The sequence below is a fragment of the Mytilus edulis genome, chromosome 1, assembly GCF_963676685.1.
Source record: "Mytilus edulis chromosome 1, xbMytEdul2.2, whole genome shotgun sequence".
NCBI lineage: Eukaryota > Metazoa > Mollusca > Bivalvia > Mytilida > Mytilidae > Mytilus > Mytilus edulis.
Window position 1 is genome coordinate 52506780 of NC_092344.1, and position 18105 is coordinate 52524884.

The following is an 18105-nucleotide window of genomic DNA, read 5'->3' on the forward strand; positions in this document are numbered from 1 at the left end:
ATATATGTTATGATGGTATGATACTAAACCCCTAACGGGAAGGATTGTGCCCGATGTTCATATGATGAAATCATAATCTTTCAGTCAGTTTAATTGAAGTCTGGAGCTGGCATGTCAGTTAACTGCTAGTAGTCTGTTGTTATTTATGTATATTGTCATTTTGTTTATTTTCTTTGGTTACATCTTCTGACATCAGTATCAGACTTCTATTGAACTGAATTTTAATGTGCGTATTGTTATGCGTTTACTTTTCTACATTGGCTAGAGGTATAGGGGGAGGGTTGAGATCTCACAAATATGTTTAACCCCGCCACATTTTTGCGCCTGTCCCAAGTCAGGAGCCTCTGGCCTTTGTTAGTCTTGTATTATTTTAATTTCAGTTTCTTGTGTACAATTTGGAAATTAGTATGGCATTCATTATCACTAAACTAGTATATATTTGTTTAGGGGCCAGCTGAAGGACGCCTCCATGTGCGGGAATTTCTCGCTACATTGAAGACCTGTTGGTGACCTTCTGCTGTTGTTTTTTTCTATGGTCTGGTTGTTGTCTCTTTGGCACATTCCCTATTTCCATTCTCAATTTTATATAGCATATTCAAAGTGTATTTTGTATGAATCCTAAGATGGAAGATAAACCTGATAAAAGTTAAAACTAGAAATTGCACTTTTTACTATTTTTTCAACATATGGCTCATCTAGTGCAACAGTATAAACTTAAGCTGGTGGAATCACAAAATCATTTCTGGAAAGAGTGTAGCCCTCAAATTTCTCCTATTAAAAAGCTCTTTTCAAAATCAGCTACTGTAAATTCTGAAATAATTGCTATGTTTTCATTATAACAAAAATTGCGACAGGATTTTAATTGTAATTATTCAAACTAGCATTTTGAATTTTTTTTTATATGTATTAAACTGGATTTCCCTCCATATTGCAAAAAATTAAAATTGTATTTTAGTGAAAAATAACAAAATCACAATAGTAAAGGGACACAATAATTTCTGAACATACAGTATTCATAGAATAACTAATTGAAGAATTCAAATAGAGAAAAATATTCAACAAGTGAACGAACAACACATAAATGAGTAGTTTTTGATGAAGTTAAAGTTGAAATAACCTTCTTGTGTTGACAATTTTGGATATTCACCTTTTCAACGGGCCATAATTGTATATTGTTGTATGACGTCAGAGTGAAATAACGTTTATTTCACATGTGAAATTATCGGTTTTTATTTAACTGTGAAATCAATGTAATTCATTGCAACCAATGTAATAATAATCATATATACTGCAGCTGTGCTATTTGAGCAGTCAAATTGCATTGACCGTATATTCATATGTGATATACATTCACTGACAGTATATCACCTTGTTTATGATGTTGACAATGTGTTTCCGTAGAGTTTTATTTATAACGTCAATAAAACATACAGGTTCGCGGAAATTTTACGCCTTCTGCTCAAAATTAAGAAATGATGGTTTTTACCCTAAATACTACATTAAGAACAGTTATAAGAGTTGCAGTCAAGGCTTCCAAAACGGTCATATATTCCGGTCATTTGTATAATGTCCGGTAAAAGTCCGGCTGGGCAAAGCATGAAACGGTCATATACTTTTTAGTTTTCAAGGCTTTTTCGGTCATTTTTACATAATTCACGATCTTTTTGACCCAACTTTTTGCCTTTAACATCAACACATTTCCGGTCATAAATGTGACATGATGATTAATTACTATCAAAACAACACCTACTTCAATACCTTCTAATTTTAATCAAGGCTAATTAGTAGTAGGACAGCTGAAATCTACCTGTTCAGGTGACAGGTGAACTATGTTCAGTACCGGACATCGTATAAATTGATCGGTTTATTCACAATTATTTTCTTACATTTCAGCGGTTTGTATCTAATTGATTTAGTCCAAAAGATTAAAATTATTAGAAATTAGTTTATCAACATGATTTGATGAAAATTTTTATAAAAAGGTTTTAAATAAAAAATCGTCAGAACTACGTCGTATGAACTAGAACACGTGTGCGCATGTGCACAGGTGGGAAATTCAATAATGCATCCTACATTTCTTTAAAAATGCTAAAATTATCATTGATATCTTTATCTAACGTTCAATTCAAGTATTTCGTTGAAGAAACAACGTGGAAAGAGCTTCTTCTCTCAGTCGTGCTTTGTAAACGTACACGGATTTTACGTATCCGTTTATGGTCCATGTTTTACCATTGTCAAGTCAACATCCGGTTGAAACGAAAGTAAAGTTTTTGACAATGTCATTTTGCACAAATAAAAAGTCTAAGGCAGATAGGAGCACGCTGATGTGCACACCTAGAATGATGCACTGCCAATTTAACAGTTACATCCGAACATCAAATTCATATCATATCAAAGTAAAGTTTAAATTTTTTTTTTCATGTAATGCCAATCATTGGAATGGCCGTCTGATTACCATACTATTGCCTTTTGTGACTAAGTCTTAAGGGATTAAAATCGGGATCAGATATGAAATGTCCGGCTGGCTCAAATATTTTTTGGAAGCCCTGGTTGCAGTATATAAAGAATAACCATACATTGTCTCAAATATCAATGTTATTTGTACTGGGCTCGAAACAGGTAGAAATGCTCGGCACAGCCTCGCTTTCTATCTGTTTCTAAGCCTTTTTCAAATAACGTTGATATTTCGAGACAATGTATGGTTATTCTATATTTATCACCAGAAAATATTACATAACAGTATAGTGTCTAGTATACTTCTGCTTCCCTAACCTTGTAAAAATAAGCAAGATTAAAATCATTTGCAATAGTAACAGCTGTCTTTTGACACACTAAGTATGATTGTGACAAGATTTGATCCTGAACCACAATAGAAATAAACAGCTGCCCCATGAGCTCATGATACGCCCGTCATCTTGTGTGTGAAGTTTTATGAAAAAATAATAAATAGTTTCTTAGATATGGCAAACCCCCCCTTTTTTACAAAAAACAAGAATGTGTCCCCAGTACAGGAATGCCCCACTCGCACTATCATTTTCTATGTTCAGTGGACCGTGAAATTGGGGTAAACCCTCTAATTTGGCATTAAAATTAAAAGATCATATCATAGGGAACATGTATACTAAGTTTGAAGTCGATTGGACTTCAACTTCATCAAAAACTACCTTGACCAAAAACTTTAACCTGAAGCGGGACAGACGGACGGACGAACGAACGGACGAACGAACGCACAGACCAGAAAACATAATGCCCCTCTACTATCGTAGGTGGGGCATAAAAACTCAATAACTCTTAAATTAAATTTTGAATCATCACCAAAGAGTATACAGATCTTTTGATTAATATATCTAAGAAGTGCGTAAAGTTTTAAGCAATAATCATTAAAAGTTCAGTGGACCGTGAAATTGGGGTCAAAACTTTAATTTGGAATTAAAATTAGAAAAATCATATCATGGGGAACATGTGTATTAAGTTTCAAGTTGATTGGACTTCAGCTTCATCAAAAACTACCTCGACCAAAAACTTTAACCTGAAGCGAACGGACGCACAGACGGACGAACAGAGGCACAGACCAGAAAACATAATGCCCCTCTACTATCGTAGGTGGGGCAGTGTTCTCCCCAGGCCGTTTTTTCACTGTGATGCTATAATAATTCCCGCGACGCTATAATTATTTTGAAGATGCTATTTTACTTGTCCTCAATTTTGAACTTTCATCTAATCGATTATGATCATAAAAATTATATCACCTTTAATTGTAATCCCTTTAAGTGGGACACTAAAGGCAATTAGGGAGATTAAATAGCTAGGTGTTAATTGCCCTCAGGGTGATAACTGTTTGGATGCGATAATATCCCAAGCTGACACTAGTGACATGACTAATACCACATGTCTGCAATAACCAATTTGATATGGAAAAATGCAACATAAAACAATTCGAAATCTACGTTTTGTATTACGAAACTTCAAAGATTGAAACGATTTTTTTTTTTTTTTAAAAAGGTCTTTTATTTGTGCAACTCTCCAAAAATTACTTTCTTTCTCTTCCGGTAATACGAGAGCGAGAATTTTGGTTTAGAGCTAAAATAAGTTTAATACTTCTTTAAAAAGTTATCATAATTGGCTAAGTTTATGTTTAATCCATTTAATGCATTAAAAGCGTCTTATTCATTCATAATCTCTTGTCAAACAATGTTTATTCTCGGACTCATTTTCGTAAATTTTTCTACGGCCGCCATTGCACATTTTTGTGTAAACTACGGATCGGAACCAGACCAGATATGACAAAAATCTGCATTTTCACGATAATGACAACAGATGGACAGTAGACAGAAAAAATATACCAAGAGAGAAAACTACGCTTTAACAGACTATTTGTTAGATAAATTTGTTAAAAATACATATCATTTTAATGTAAAAATAAGAAACAACTGGAACTAATTCATTAAGTGCCATGAAACAATGAATTTCATAAACATGATAAAAAAAAGTTTTTAAATTGATTTTTCTTTTGCTACTTTATCTTTACTTGATATACGATAAAAAAAAGTTAATTTTGTGTACTAGATATTTAGTTTTGTATGTATACAGGTTGATCTATAATGAACCATTCATTAATTTATACTTCATATTTGGCACAAGAGGAAAAAAATAATTCTGTAACTATAAATAAATAAAGAAAACATAAACTGAAACAACTGTTTTTGTGGTTATAGTTTAACTGTATTCTCAGTTATGAATTGAACAATATAAACTAAAACATATTAAGGAAATAGAGCATAAACGCGACGCGACAAATGAAATTAAAAAAAAATAGTTATTTTTATTTACGCAAAATGTGATGCTATCCAAAATTTCTGGGGAGAACACTGTGGGGCATAAAAAGATCAAGGGTAATAACTTCTCAAAAGGACTCAATTGCATATATAGTTTTAAAAAAACTTTTATTTTACTTAAATATGGGATTTATGTAAATGTAAATGAGTCTATGTTTCAAGGCAATTAATGTTAACTAATTATACCTTTGCCCAGTATCTTAAAACAACAGCCATTTTCAGGAATCGTTGATCACATTCTGCATACAACTTTAATAACAGATTGCAATTCCTGGCTGATTCATTGTTTATTGTTATTCTGTACTGAACATTGCTGACAGTAAAATAAATACATGGCACTTTTGAACTAAAATCACTTATGACTTTTTCATAATTTTCTGTAAGAAAAAAAAATAGGATAATACACAATGTACATCACATGTTAAAAACATATACAACTAAATTGTGCATACATACATAGTTTAATCATTATTGCATACAGCTTACTTTTGTTCACTTGCTTTCAACGCTTTTCTTAAAAGTAAAGATTCTTTGTCATCCCATTTCTTTATTTTCAATAAAATCTGCTATTCATCAACTTGGTTAAAATGGGAAATTGGTGATGAAGAAAGTGACTCAAAGCATACCGGTAGTGACAAGTCGCCAGATAGAATCAGCCCTGATAGACATGTTATGTGAATCATACAAACAGCTGTTTCTTAATGTATTGATTGGAATTTGAAAATCTCAAAAAGAAACATTTGGTAAAAATGCATACCACATTCTTTCATTGCTCTGAATGCTGCTGTCAAACATTTTGCATGGTCCTTCTGTACATCCAAATCAACATTGACATCACTACTTTTTAATCCAAGACCAGTAAATGATGATCCAAATATATTCAGCTTAGCATCTAAAAATGGATTACAAAATTCACAACCAACTACATAACATGGCTGAAAAAAATAAATATGTCTATTTCAAAACTAATAATTCTAGCAACCAAGTTTTAGGTGAAATTTCAAATGTTCAATCTTGATAAGGCTGGCACATGTTAAAAGTGATTGATTGAGTGCCTAAGCCTGGAGTCAGTTTTACAAAAAAACTACTTACAAATAAGAATGTTTTTTTGTATAATGAATTTTTCATAGCAATCACTTACAATCAATCTTAGTCATGTTAGTTGTACATTTTTTGTGAAACTGACAACTCACTTACAGAAACTCCTTCGGAAAAGGTGAGCTAAAAAAATAAAAATGCTTCTATTAATATGATATAATATAAACTATATTTATATCATATAAATATCATCATAATCATGGAGTATTTGTTTTTGGTATTAAAAAAGAATAATTATTAAATAAGAAAAATTATTTGAATAGACCAGATGTTTACACAGGCAATGACAGGTGTTAATTGAGCTTCCTCTATAATGGTTTACTTTCCTGTTTACTGTTTACACAGAGGTGCTACAGATTTGATTGACATCTTAATGGATAATGTTTGTCAACTGCTGTCAAAGAGTCCACCTTATGCTCAGAGTTTCCTCAAAAAAAAACTGTGATCCCTTAATGCAAGATATAATCACGGCGAAATTTACAGATCTAACATTGTTGGGTTGATGTTTAGACGAGGTGTATATATATATACAACTCATCTAAACATCAACCCAACAATGTTAGATCTGTAAATTTGCTTTTGCAAATTTTTTGTTCTTCCCTCGACGGGATTCCAACCCATGCTACTGAGATATCGTGACACCAAATCGCCTGCACTGTAGCCGTCTCACTAGACCACACGACCACCTGGGCTTTACAAAAATAAAGGTTTTGGTGGCCATGTGTTACCTTTCCTCGTCAGTTTTAATCTCGCGTCGTACTACAGTACATGATATATAAGGCATGGAGATGTTATTGTTACAGATCAGCTCAATTATCTATAGTAAAGAATCCTACAAATTAATGCAAGATAGAGTCACAGAAAATAATTATATTTATAAGTACGTCTGAGCCAGTGACAACTCTACAACAGATTTATCCATCGGATCACCAGCAATGATGGTGATACATGGCTGTGTACATTATGTATATACAACTCGTCTAAACATTTGCTTGGCAGCTCTTATACTATGGATTCATTATCATTCGTTAGATACCAATTTTGATGTTTTTGATGTTTTTTGTGGTTACAGATGAACCACGAATTCAAAAGTTCAAAGAATGACATATTTTGTCAATGATAAAAGGTTGTATGCAGACTTTTGCAAAACAACGAAATCAAATATCCACAAAAAGACAAGTTTTCTTCAATCCACAAAAATTGGTTTCCACAAAAATATATATAAATGAGTTTTATTTGGAATTATCTTCTTCTTTTTTATGAGGTAAAAACTCAGGTAAATTACAGGTAAATTCATGCAAACGTTATACCATTTCTTTGCACTAACATAATCATTGTCTTTTTCACAAGTGTAGATTGACCAACCAACTACACAGAATAGGATTTTTTACACACAATGAATGCAGTCAAAGAACTGAAAAAATTTAAATTGGACTTTATCCTATTTTGGTCAAATATCCAAAATCATAATATATGTTCAAATTCAGCATATCAAAATACACCAAGAAATGAATTATTTCTTTTATTAAGGGATAACATTAGCTTAGTTTTTACAGGGGTTTGCTGAATATGAAGCATTCTAAAATGCTGACCTCATAACATCATACGACAACAGATGTTGCAGTCATATAAAAATAAATAACTAGAGGCTCTAAAGAGCCTGTGTCGCTCACCTTGGTCTATGTGAATATTAAACAAAGGAAGCAGTTTGAGTCATGACAAAATTGTGTTTTGGTGATGGTGATGTGTTTGTACATCTTACTTTACTAAACAGTCTTGCTGCTTACAATTATCTCTATCTATAATGAACTTGGCCCAGTAGGTTCAGTGGAAAATGTTAATAAAAATTTACAAATTTTATGAAAATTGTTAAAAATTGACTATCAAGGACAATAACTCCTTAGGGGGTCAATTGACCATTTCCGTCATGTAGCTTATTTGTAAATCTTACTTTGCTGAACATTATTGCTGTTTGCAGTTTATCTCTATCTATAATATTCAAAATAATAACCAAAAACAGCAAAATTTCCTTAAAATTACCGATTCAGGGGCAGCAACCCAACAACAGGTTGTCGGATTCATCTGAAAATTACAGGGCAGATAGATCTTGACCTGTTAAACAATTTTACCCCATGTCAGATTTGCTCAATGCTTTGGTTTTCGAGTTATAAGCCAAAAACTGCATTTTACACCTATCTTCTATTTTTAGCCATGGCAGCCATTTTGATTAGATGGCTAGGTCACCGGACACATTTTTAAACTAGATACCCCAATTAAGATTGTGGCCAAGTTTGGTTTAATTTGGCCCAGTAGTTTCAGAGGAGAAGATTTTTGTAAAAGATAACTAAGATTTTAGAAAAATGGTTAAAAATGGACTATAAAGGGCAATAACTCCTCAAGGGGTCAACTGACCATTTCAGTCACGTTGACTTATTTGTAAATCTTACTTTGCTGAACATTATTGCTGTTTACAGTTTATCTCTATCTATAATTATATTCAAGATAATAACCAAAAACAGCAAATTTTCCTTAAAATTAACAATTCAGGGGCAGTAACCCAACAACGGGTTGTCCGATTCATCTGAAAATTTCAGGGCAGATAGATCTTGACCTGATTAACAATTTTACCCCCATGTCAGATTTGCTTTAAATGCTTTGGTTTTTGAGTTATAAGCCAAAAACTGCATTTTACCCCTATGTTCTATTTTTAGCCATGGCGGTCATCTTGGTTGGTTGGTCGGGTCACCGGACACATTTTTAAACTAGATACCCCAATGATGATTGTGGCCAAGTTTGGTTTAATTTGGCCCAGTAGTTTCAGAGGAGAAGATTTTTGTAAAAGTTAACGACGACGGACGACGATGGACGCAAAGTGATGGGAAAAGCTCACTTGGCCCGAAAGGTGAGCTAAAAATCAAATTTGGAATACCTTTTTTTGTTTTTGTATTGTGCTACCTTAAATCATAAAAGTCCCACAACTCCTGCAATAATTGTCATATAACAATATTGGTTACTATAGTATTGTCAACTACACAATCCTACCAAGAACTTTTACATACCTGGTAAACTTTTTTTCAAAAATATTTCTAAATGTTGAACTGTTTCATGTCTTTCCTGCATCATTGCTTTAGTTAGGTGATGTTCATTAAATGTTCTCTCCAACAAAGATTCTACAGCCAGTATGTGTTTTTCTGATGGTTCAGTTAATCTTTTCAATACATCCTGTATATTGATATTCTTAACAAAAAAGATAAATTAAATATATACATGATATATTAGACAGGTTAGTATGAGACAGTGCAGTAATGCAGTATTAAACTTGAAACTTATCTGAAAGGCAAGAAAAAGTCACATATTTCTGATACTTCTTGCAAACAGGAACCAAAATATATGGAAACTCATGAGGTTCCAATGTATAAAGCTAATCATACATGTATATAAGCTTCCATATATATGTAACTGTGAATGAACTAACAGTTTTGTGATATGATTTTTCTCTTCCTTAGTTGATCATGCATATAACTGATCATTTTTTCAGCTTATGTTTTCTCTATATTCAAAAACACCAAAAAGGTTTAAGTAATATAAATAAAAATCATGAATAAATATAAACATAATAAACTTTCCAATCTCACCCTGCCCCTTAACTATATATAATAGGCAAGGGTACTGGTTTTTTTTTAGTTTCCAACCAGACTCAGGCGTAACAGGAACACACCCTTATCATGCTTATGACACTTTTAATCTAAATCCATAAAAAAATAAAATATTGTCCCTCACTATTTCAAAATGTTGTGGAACAAATAATTCTGAACTGATTTTTTTTATCTTTTTTAAAAGGTGATATGGGTGTCTTTTGCCATCTTGGATTGTAAAAAAAAAAAGAAGAGAAACAAAGGTCCAGATTTTCCCTCAAGTTAGAAAACTTGATGCAGGAATGCAGATATTTAATGTGAATTTACATTTCAAAGAACCAATTTATAAGAATGTAACTTATAAATAATAATACTTTCATAAGGCTTAAATTAAAATATTGTTTGTTTGCAGTTTACCGACCGACCCTTGAAAATCCTCCCGACTGAAAATTTTATTGCTTAAATTTGAAGAATTTTTTTTTAATATTTCTATTGACGCGATCCGGAACTTTGGGTCCTTTTCGGAAATGATTTAAAGTCTGGGTCAATTACGCATTTCAAGTTCGGTTTTTCTTAGCTTCCCGTCAAGCGTTCATGTGACCATTTAATGATAAAGCACGTGGAAATTGTTTACAGGTATCCATGAAGTCACGGAGGAGTACTTTACGCTGTCGTCTCATGTCAATTTTAAGACAAATAACAAACAAAAAAGTGTATTAGTAAACTGTTTATACAGATTCAGGCACATGTAATGATGTGTGATGATATCATTGACGATGATGCAGCGGATATTCATAACTGACACGATAACCATTCTGTCTCAAACAAATCGGGTACAGAATCTGTGGAGCCTGACTTTATGGAACCAATTTCAGTGGTTAAATAATTCGACATCAGCTTGAAGTATGGCATATTTTCTACAAATCGTTGTGAACACGACAAAGATGAAACCACTCCTCCGCGACTTAAATCTTCATGGATATCTGTAAACACGCCTGTACGGAGTAAGGGCTCATTTGAAATGTTAATGGATATAGATCATGCCAAATCAATAAGAAGCAACCCTAACTACACAAAGATGTAGAGAAAATGAATGGTTAGCTTGAAAAATAAATATACTCTCTCTATATTAAATCGATTGCAATGAGTATGCTCCTTTAGGATAAGGGGGGCTGCCCCACTCATTGCAATTATTCTCTTTCTTACAATATTAAATGTACCCAAAGCCTGTGTGAATTCAATTAAAACATGTCCTTAGGAGCTATGCTGCCAATTTTTTTTATGCATTAAAACATTTCAGTACAGACCATTTACTTTTAACCCTTTCAACGCTAAACACGGCATATGCCGCGATGACGTACGCCGTTCGCCACTGCTATTCGCGGCATATGCCGCGATGAAAAAGGATTTTTCATAAGGACTCTTAAACCATTCGGTTTTCATTCGGGTTCTTTCTAATTTTTTCTCGTTTGAATCTACGATATGCAAGGTCTCATTTGCGCTTGAAATCCCGACAATTTTTATAGTAAAATCATGCAGTAGAAGGAAAATAGAAGGAAAATAAAAACAAATATTTTGACAAATGCAAATGGCGGAAATCGGAAACGAAGCTGTAAATATCGAAAAATTTCAGCATTTCCTTGGTGAAACTAACAACGAGGATTAGTTAAAAGGTTTCTTGTTATCTCAATGTGTTTATTACATTAAATTCGTGTGGGAAATATGATTTGATCGATCATTACGAGACGTAGAAAAAGGGGGGAAAACGGAGGTTGACTGAAATTTTTATTTGTGCCACGATTACATAAAACGTTATATATGGTACAATACGCTACGGAATCGGGCAACTGGTGTCTTCTTTACAATATGGCAGATAAAACAACAAAATAGATGAAGACTAAAAGTAGTTTTTATTCAAAATTCAACACAAATGTAATAAATTACACCTTTTACCTGTTAATTACCTGAAAACGCAGGTAACCTGATAAAAATTTATATTTATATTGAAACTCTGCCTACCCATTGTTTGCAAACAGCAAACAAGTCGATCAATATTTTATTTTGTTTTATATAAGGGCTGTAATTTAAGAGTATTTTTTTAAAATATGATGTTTCCTATACAGATTTGCTGGATAATCTAAAAACCCTTTGAATAACAAGTAAACATTGTTGGAAATAAATTCCCTTTTTTCAACGACTTCAAATAATTTACTTGTACAGCATATAAAGGTTAAAGCTTCTTACTTCAACTCTTCGTTTATGACGATGATCTTTGCCATGCCTTCTCACATCATCTAGGGTATCCATATGATAGTCACAGACACGACAGAAATATCGTGCTCTTGGAAACCTGACGGATTTCTAAAACAAAAAATTAACTACTATGTACATATATTAAATTTTTTAATCAATCCTGCTTATTCATCAGATATACTTGAAAATTTAGCTAGCAAACAATGATGAATATCAAACTGTTGCAACAAAGATTAAATTTTCTTAATTTTGTCTCTTCTTTACAATACATGCACAAATAAGTTTTATAGAAATTTGAGTGCACACACAGGTTTAATCTTATCACTTTTTGTGCCTATACCTATCATATGTTTATCAAGAAAATGGTTTTGTTGTTCATCTTTTATTATCTAATTATTTGTATGTTGGTTTTTTTTGTTGAGGAGTCTGTTTGAGGGTATGGTCTGTTGTTTTATCTTATACATATTTTAAGTATTAATTATTTTAGAATGTTTATTTATACTAAGTATTGCAAAGCACACAGACTGTTTCCGAGTCTACTACATTGTATATCATAAATCATTAGAATACCTTTTTCAAAGGAAATATTTTGTCTTTTTCCAAAATCTGGTGTACTTTTTCAAGCGGTATGTCTTCATCCAAACCTGCAATCATAACCAATGTTTATATGTACATGGATGTAGTCAGATAAATCAAAACAAAACAGGCTAATTATACACTTCTGCTTATCATTATGTAACATGGTATTGTAGTTTTATTAATTATTACAAATAAAATATTTGACATTAAATCTATATATTGGTGACTTTTTAGGTGAGAAACAACCAGGGTTGGCAAAGTATTACCCGCCCGGGAATTCCCGGGTGGGAAAACCCGGGTTTTCCCGGGCTGGGCAATACTCCCAGAAATGGGTAATACTGGGCATTACTGGGCAATATGGTTTTTTAAGCTTATTTTAACACAATTTTGTTAAGACTTGGTGTAGTTTCATAGTATTACAGCTAGATATATACTTTTTATACAGATAACCATTGAGTCCTTTCTAGAAGAATGAAAAATTCAATTTCATTTAGTCATGTTAGTTCTTCATTAATGTAAGCACAATGCAAGATTTGCACATTTAAGGATACCCTGTTAATTACCAAGCATTGTTTTGATAATCAAATCTTTGATAAAAATGCATTTTTTTAAGTGAATTGTTATTTTAATTGTTATACATTCATATTGCTAAATAAACAACCTAAGGGGTCATGCCATTAACATTTATAGAATTGAAAGGGCTGATTATGGTTACATAAACAAATCTGTGTTGTAATCTGAATAATTACTTATTAATTAGTGACAGTACATTACATAGATATAAATTTAAATGTATTTTTTTCTTACTTCTTAATAAGAGTTGTACTTATTTGAAAAAAAATGATTTTTTTGCTTTATATTTAGTTTGACCAATCTAGACAACTAAAACAAGTTATATATATTTTAAATGTATTACATTTCTGTTTGATCACTGAATCCTCTATGAAATTTAGACCAGTATTTTATATTACCCAGTATTGCCCAGTATTACCCACTAAAACCCAGTAAAACCCAGGTTTTCCCAGTATTTCCCACTGGGCTGGGCAATACTCATAAAACCCGGGTTTTTGCCAACCCTGGAAACAACTGCTAGTTTGTCTTTTAGAAAGAGAATAAATTTTAGACTATGGTGACTCTGTGACAATTTTGGAACCTTAACAGGGAAACGGAAATGTTCGTTGTGAGCTCTAGTCTCTGGGTGAATAAAATTGTAAATGTGGTTTCACTTCTGCTTTTTATCCTTCATATTCCCCTTCTTCATTTCTCTCCTGGTTTATACATCTAAATGTTCACGATTATAAATATGACAGCTATATATATATATATATAATTCACTTTGCTGACATTTTTTCCAACCAATATCCAAGGGAAGTAATCAATTATTAAAAATACAGGTAAACATGGACAACTCAAAAGCATAGCAAGACAGACTACTCTGACTCGAAATCATATTGCAAAAAATAAAATAAATGGAAATACCAACCTTCCTACCTATTGTTTTTTTTTTTATAGATGTAACCTTAAACAGATTTTTTATTTTTTGGTCTTATCCATCATCACTAAACAATAAAGTATATATTGACAAATTAATTGAGGGACCAAAAAAATAATATTTGTGACCATAATCATATGCTACTATTTTTGATCAGATTGACGTCACGTCAGGCAAATCAAATGTTTCTGTTTGAGTTAATTTATGTATTGTGAACGCCTCTGCTACCTGCAAATCAATTTCTGTTTAGCCTACTTTTGTCTTGAGCATGTTTAGAGAGTTCCTATTTAAACATGATAACAATAGTTACAAAATGTCTCTCTATCCATTCAATTTAATGGGAAATTACACAGCATATAACAACAGCATGTAAATAATGACTGAATTACATGTTTGTGAATGTCAGACCTGTTGTTTCCATATCAACATGTACAATACATGGTGACCTATAAAGAATTTGTGGTACCCTTAAACTTACAACCCATACATATACATGTACATGCACTTCTCTTTTAAGCATTGCTTATGATTATATAAATAAAGTAGTTCAGCTGTTACAATAAATGTATCTGCAAGGCATATAAAATAGAGTTACCACAATGATCCCTATTCTGTGCACCATTTTCATTTTCTTCCTTACTTCTTCCCATTCTCATCTTTTTGTCTTCCATTTTGCTATTCCAAAATCTGTCTGAAACTTCATCAATATTTGGGTGGCTTTGGGACTCTTTTTCATTAAACAATTTTTTATCTTCTTGCTCTTTATCATGTTTATCATCCCCTATGTCATTATCTGGTGTTGACTTCTTCACCTTCTTATTTCTTTTTGTATATTCCTTTTCTGAATCAACTATAATTTTCTTATCAGAAATGGTTAGGTCTGAGTTATCTTCCCCTCTTTTTATACCCATTGCACTGTCTCGACTATCTGATAAATATGTGGTAATCTGTCTTTTACTCTCCTTATTAACAGATATTATTAATCCTGGTTTTAGGAAATCTCTTTCTTCTGTCTGATATTGTGACATTCCTTTTGATGACTGTTGACCTATAGACTGTTTAGCCAGGTGACTTTGTTTATCTTGTTTAAAATTAGAGACATTTTCTGTGACAAGCTCAGAAACCTTTTTTTTACTTTTTTTACTTTTCTTTGTTTTGCTTTTGGACAGAGCTTTTTCTGATTTTGTACTATGATGCTGATCTTCTAGAGCTGAGTTTTTTTCTTTTGCTAGAGTTCCTTTTTTTGTACAATCTTGATTATCTTCCTCATCTAAATTTGAATTAGTATTCAAATTTATATTATTAGGATCATCAGTGTTTCCAAAATTTATCAGTTTCTTTATTCCAACCTCTATTTCCTCCTTGCTTAATGGGTCAGCACCTTGTTCTTCAGCCATAATATTTGTTCTAAAAAAACACAATGAATCTCTAAATGAGTTTTTCTACAAAGGAATACATTGTAAATGTAGGATTCATATTAGGCCTGCACTTGACATTATATTTTACTATTTTTGACTGTACATGTATGTTTGTCATACTAAGTTCTACATAGTAAATCAGTTTAATAGCTTTTTTCAACAAAATAAATACAGAGTATACTTAACATTTATTATTTAATCTTTTATATAAATGTGATCACTTCTATGATTGTGCTGTATGGTTTGATAATTATTGATATACATGTATGTTCAAGTTCAATTTGTTCTCAAAAAAATTAATTACAATAAAATATCATGGTTTTTAAATGATAAATATTAGTCTAGTTTTAAATAAATTGCTTCGCTGAGTGCAGCTCGATACGACCACAGTGGTCCAACCCTGAACAGTTGGGGTAAAATTTAACTTTTTAACTGTTAAGACCAGAACCCCCAATATCAATCCCAACCTTCCTTTTGTGGTTATATACATTTGTACCTTGTGTTTAAATTTCATAGATTTCTATTTACTTAAACTAATGTTATTGTCCGGAAACAAATGTTTTTGACAATGCAAACAACAGACTAAAAGTGATACCAATCATGCCAATATTTTTTTGTAGTCGTATAAAAGCCTTTTCTTGATCTCAGCATTACCTTATTTAAGACTATTTATTTAAGTGGTGTTAGTTTAGTCATATATTGCTCAATTTTATAGTTTTTTTTTAAATATTTATCATTAAAAGTATAATTTCTGAGTGATGTAACATTTCATGAACTCATAAGATGTTATTCTTAGACACATTACAGACATACATTCTAAATTTACTTATATAATTATTCACTGAAACTACGAAAGCCTGGGAACAATAACTATTGTGTCAATTAAAATCATACAGGTTAAAACCTCTTTGCTCATGTTGATGAAACTTAACACTTTTTTATTATGTTTATTTGTTGTTGTTATAAACTAATGGCCAACTCTTACTCATTTCACATCATGGCCAATTAATTCTAAAAATGGCCCATTGGATATATTTTAAGGGGACTCTGGGCTCATAGACAAAAAAAAATTCCCGATTTCTGCACATGCCCTTAATTAGTATATATGCAAGGATTGCTTCAATGATTCCTTAACATAAAATATATATACCAAAAATTTGTTTCATATTAAGTATTTTCAAGAATTAGTTTTAAAATAACTGTTCATGCGACATGTACATGTATCGTGTGTACAGTTCAAGTCAACATGTTCAATAGACCAACCTCAAGCATTTTTTTATGAATGAGCTATACTAATTGACCATAGTCGTTGAACAATTGGTTCTTCCTATGACCTAAAAACATACATGTAGGTGACATAGGTAATGCAACAGAAATTGCACTAATTAAATGTCACCTATGTCTAGTAATGTTATAACTTCTTTGTTTATTAAAAGTAATTTAAGTAAATGGCATTTAGAAGTAATAGAGATTGGTTGGCTCATAGTCAGAATAATGTGTCTGGGTTGGGTGACATATCTTCTTGCCGACTTTTACATAGCAAACTAGCATGTTAAAAAAAACAACTCTTGTATCTTAATTCTAAAGAAGCTGACAACTTTAGGTTCAACAATGAGCAAATCCCACACCGCATAATCATCTATAAAATGCCCCTAAATAACAAATGTAAAACAATCAATATGAGAACACTTACTACCTGATTTTATATGATCAAAACAGATCTATCAAAACAATGAACATTGATGAACGAAAAACAAAAAAATATATGATATATAATTTTTTTATACAGCAGCAAACGACAACCGCAGTCTGTTGGCACTTCGTTCGTTTTTCGTAGAATATTTATACACAACTTCTGAAAAATTAGTATTGAAAGTGATACCTTACATTTATTTCGGTCTGCTTTCTCTTCGTTTTAAAATTTTCTCCATAAAATTTATCGACATCTTTAAACTTGGAATGGTGGGAATTGGAGGGTGTTGCTAATTTCAGTCCACACGTTCAGTTCCGTACCGAGACTAATCAAAGTACTAAAGTACTGAAAATCGGATGACCGCCAATTCTGGGTTGGGATATATAAACAAGGTATGATGGAGCCAAAGGAACGTCGCCGTCTGAAAAAGGAAAATTAACAATAGGGAATGAAAAATCGTCGATTTTTCTGACTTTTTTTATTTTTTTTTATAATTTACCATATTTGGCTATTAAAGAAAACTTTTTGCTAAGTAACTCTGTAAAATATACATACGCTCAGGATAAAATTCGAATATCACGGCCCAGGCCATGTGTAAATTTACAACAAATCTAGTGCTTCCATGAATTATTTCGATTCTAATAGGACAAATAAGTTCATTCAAATACTATACAAATCCTTGAAATACTGAAGCGAAGGTGGGTATGCCGTGTATGTAGCTGTTCTTATTTACTCCTGGTTAGATAAAGTTGAAATCAAATGCAATAGAATAGAAAACAAAACAAAACCTACCTCAGAATCCCATTTTAATACAATATTATACGAACTTCGATGGTTACAAAAAAAATTATATCATCAAGTTTTGTGACATTGCGGACTAAATATTGTTTTTATACATTGTTATACTGCAACTTAAATTAGTATATTGATAGCTTTTTTTAATATCGTAACATAAATATCAAGCTTATTTTCATCTTCTGATTGTAGAGAAAGTGTTCCATGATGAACTTGATTGACATTGCACAACTTGAAATATAGCTGTGTTAATACAATTTAGGAAATAAACAAAACTAGTTGCAATATATTAATTCTTTTTATTATG

The 18105-nt window shown here is 31.9% G+C and overlaps 1 protein-coding gene across 4 annotated transcripts in view; it reads right to left on the minus strand.

Annotated features, from left to right (window-relative positions):
• The window catches only part of LOC139513771 (terminal uridylyltransferase 4-like), a 65233-nt gene extending 47807 nt beyond the window's left edge, over window positions 1-17426 (minus strand). For 2 of the 4 annotated variants that reach the window (XM_071302594.1, XM_071302576.1), the window contains exons 1-7: window positions 17193-17426; window positions 14488-15299; window positions 12392-12465; window positions 11813-11929; window positions 8993-9170; window positions 5593-5727; window positions 5022-5212 (exon numbers count right to left, since the gene is read on the minus strand). In XM_071302594.1, the coding sequence (XP_071158695.1) occupies window positions 5022-5212; window positions 5593-5727; window positions 8993-9170; window positions 11813-11929; window positions 12392-12465; window positions 14488-15289 (1497 nt within the window). In that variant the 5' untranslated portion in view covers window positions 15290-15299; window positions 17193-17426. The remainder of the gene's footprint in view (window positions 1-5021; window positions 5213-5592; window positions 5728-8992; window positions 9171-11812; window positions 11930-12391; window positions 12466-14487; window positions 15300-17192) is intronic. The other 2 variants (XM_071302585.1, XM_071302568.1) reach the window with 1 other exon arrangement.
• Between the last annotated feature and the right edge of the window lie 679 nt (window positions 17427-18105).